The 3,390-nt window shown below is 34.3% G+C and overlaps 1 protein-coding gene across 1 annotated transcript; it reads right to left on the bottom strand.

Moving 5' to 3' along the window:
* Positions 1-312: 312 nt before the first annotated feature.
* On the bottom strand, positions 313-1,683 carry LOC116106171 (UPF0481 protein At3g47200-like). The gene has a single exon (XM_031392511.1). It carries the CDS (start codon positions 1,681-1,683, stop codon positions 313-315), a length of 1,371 nt encoding a protein of 456 aa, XP_031248371.1.
* Positions 1,684-3,390: the final 1,707 nt, after the last annotated feature.

Below are 3,390 nucleotides of genomic sequence, written 5' to 3'. Positions count from 1 at the left end.
TTTGCAAGTGTGTTATAACTTGAAATTTTATTTCCACTCAAATTCACAAGTGTTTTAGGACTTGTAAACGAGTTAGAACAATAGCTCTATAACACCAAACACAATTACAAAACTGTGGCCTTACGCCCCTGCAGTAATGGCACATCAACGTACTCACCTAAATTACAGAGATTCTAAATATATTCTTGTTTAATAATGTCAAATTCTGGTTAACTATACCTGTTTACTCCATGTTTCAACACTGAATGCTTCAATTCTTGCATCTGAATTTTCCAGGCCATTCAATACTTAAACACTTACATTATTCATCAATCACTTAGCAGGAAGGACATAGGCGTAGACAGCGAAAAAGGCCTGAACCATGGTGAGTAAAAGGAGTATGAGAGCCGCCACGGCTGACATGAATGACCACGGAGTGTCAAAATAAGTATGCTTAAAACTTGCCCATCTAACATACCAATTGTTCCTGTAATGCTCATTCACACCTTCAAACAATTCTGACAAATAGTTTCTCTGTATGTCAAATGCCACATCCTTCCCAACATTGTTGAAGAATCGAGCCACTTCCTCATCGGTCCCGAAGTAGTTTTCGATGATCTTCTGATCGCTTAAGAACCCTGCGTCGCCCGGCGTGTTAATGAGACAACCCATCAAGGTTGCATAAGTTGTGATGTGCTTTGTGCAGTAACGGTAACACTGTTCATAAGCAACGCAATTGAGGAAAACAGAGCTGGTAAAATCATCTATTGTTAATGGTGGGATTTCAAGGACTCCATTTCTGAAGTCAATGTCCAAGAAGCTGCTGGTCTTCCTTGGCTTGAACTCAATGCCAGCTAGATGCAGCTTTTTGGCGGACGGGATCAAATGAAGGAATGGACTAATCTCTCTTGTTGTTTCTTGGGACGAATTTATAAAGCTCAAACGAAATAAATCTAACAAATGTTTTGCTGTAAGATTGTAGTATTGCTCCAGGACTTCAACATCTCTTTGCACCATATAATTGAAAAATTCCAGGGCGAGTTTGGCCAAAGTCGGAGGATTGTTTCTTCTTGAACCCAATACAGTAAGCTCGAACAAAGCCTCAAGAACAAAATACGGAATTTGGTTCTCAAGCCTGAGAAAATCCCGAGTGAAAAAAGGAAAAACCCATGACATAGTAAAAATTGGGTCGTCAAGATTACCTTGTACTAACTTTCCGACTATGGAGAAAAGCTCAATAACAAAACATCCGTCAAGAACCATCATTTCAATGAGTTCACAGCTCTTGATTTGAATAGTCTCCGAATAACACTCTCTTATCTGTTGCTCCATTGATTTTATGACCGCATACAAGTCCTTGAATTCAACTCCATGGTTTCTTGTTCGGTTGAGCATAGCGCCAAGATATTTCCATTTGTGTTCTTGGATCATCTTCAGGTGTTCTTTGCCGTGGTGATAAGGGCCCATGGAGACTATACGGGGTTGATAAGCCTTCTTGTTGATTTCAACCAAGCTCTGAGGGACTCTGAAGATGCAACAAGATTTCTTACCAGCTAATTTGCTTAATAACCGAGGACTTTGATTGACTTTTACTTCCATTAACGCCAACCATTCTCTCTCGTCTTCCATGACTCTGATATCTTGATAAGATTGTCCTCCATTTTCACCATCTTCATTGCGGAGGACATTCATTTCTGTTTCCATTTGTGTTTCTTTTAACAATCTAAAAAATCTGTTGAGGTTTGTGTTTTCAACACATTGCCAAGAAAATTAGTATATTATTCCTAAAATTGGATCTTGTGTTGACTGACTTTCACAGTAACAGTTGATCGGGAAGAATTATACATTTCCCTTCTTTTATATTGCGTACGTTTGCTTTTGAAAGAGATGGAAGATGTCAATTCTTACGCTCAAATTAAAGTGAAAGACCGTTAGTTGGCTCCCATATGTGCCAAATAATTGTCCTTTTTTTTATTGGCTACCGTGTCATACAGCAGATTCAATTAATGTTTTTTTAATGCATCACCATCTACAGTGGATAAGACTCATTCAAAGGATATATTAAAATGCCACTATTATCCAAAAGCCGAATGGCCGACTTGGTAAGACAATTTTAATCATGTATGGATTGGGATTACTAGGAAATTGCTCTAAGATCCACCCAATTACTTTGATTTCATAATGTGACATATATTTTCCTACAATATCAATCTATTTAACTCCTTAGTAATTGTAGATGAATATTGTCCGTCTCTTCCATTCTTTGGCCAACTTTTGATGCTCACAAAAGTAATTTAATAATTGGAGGAAATTGCAAAAACCTTGATTGATAAACCCTTCATTAAAAGGCCGCCAATCATTTTATGATATTTAAAAGAGTAATAATAAACCCACAAATTTTTTATACAAACTTTATCTAACAAACTTATGTGGCAAAACATGATTAGGTGAATTTAAATTTAAAATAAACTTTCACTCAATCATCTTTTACCAGGTAAGTTTATATAAAAAGTTTGTGGGTATAGTATTATTGTATTAGAAAGATCTCATACATGAAACTACATATGTGAGAATTTGAAGTCATTTCTTATTCTTAACCTAAGTGGTGGGGAGTCTTTTGATATGTTGATTGGTGGTGGACAGTTGACATCTTGGTAGAGATTTTTACTACCTATCACTCCTATATTATATCGAATAATGTTATATTTACAATTGAATCATACAACCAAACAAAAAATACATGATAAAATAATTATTTTACATCAACTTTGTAAAATTTTTATATAATTATATGACTCAATTGTAAGTATATTATTATTTTATTATATCTTATAGGATTAGATGCTCCCTTTTCACCTGTAGCAATTGTTCTTTAAAATGTTGTCCACAAGCAGTCGTCTTTAGTTTCTTTAGGATTGCTAAAAGGATCTTACACGCCATGTACATTCCATGTGTGTTAAAAGTGTTATAACATAATCTTGCTGACAATATCACACATCACATGTGCTAGTTACCCAGCCTAGTGTTCCTAATTAAGACACTATCCAACACAACTACATTATTTTGAACACTTTACAGGTTTAAGGTGTTCTCTTATCCATCACACAGAAAATAACACAATCAGATATTTTTTAAAATCAATTTTATGATATAATATAAACTATGGGGTCGAAAATAATTAACAAGACCATGTATCTTAAAGATCAATTTTATGGTATAATATGAACTATAAAATCGCAAAAAAATATGTTTATCTAATTTGCTCCTTGGATAATTCAATATTTGATTAATTTAGTATATGGAAGAAAATTTTCTTTAAGATTGATTTAATGAATCATTCAATTGTATGTAACTTGATATATCGAATTATTGATAAATTCTATCATAATATAAATATACCCTCTTTGTTTC

The sequence above is a fragment of the Pistacia vera genome, unplaced genomic scaffold (assembly GCF_008641045.1).
Source record: "Pistacia vera cultivar Batoury unplaced genomic scaffold, PisVer_v2 Contig51, whole genome shotgun sequence".
Lineage (NCBI taxonomy): Eukaryota > Viridiplantae > Streptophyta > Magnoliopsida > Sapindales > Anacardiaceae > Pistacia > Pistacia vera.
This window is presented reverse-complemented; position numbering and strand designations above follow the sequence as displayed.

What these genes read in the sequence shown, in the direction of transcription:
- LOC116106171 (XM_031392511.1), bottom strand. Translation starts at nt 1,683, where the DNA reads ATGGAAACAGAAATGAATGTCCTCCGCAATGAAGATGGTGAAAATGGA.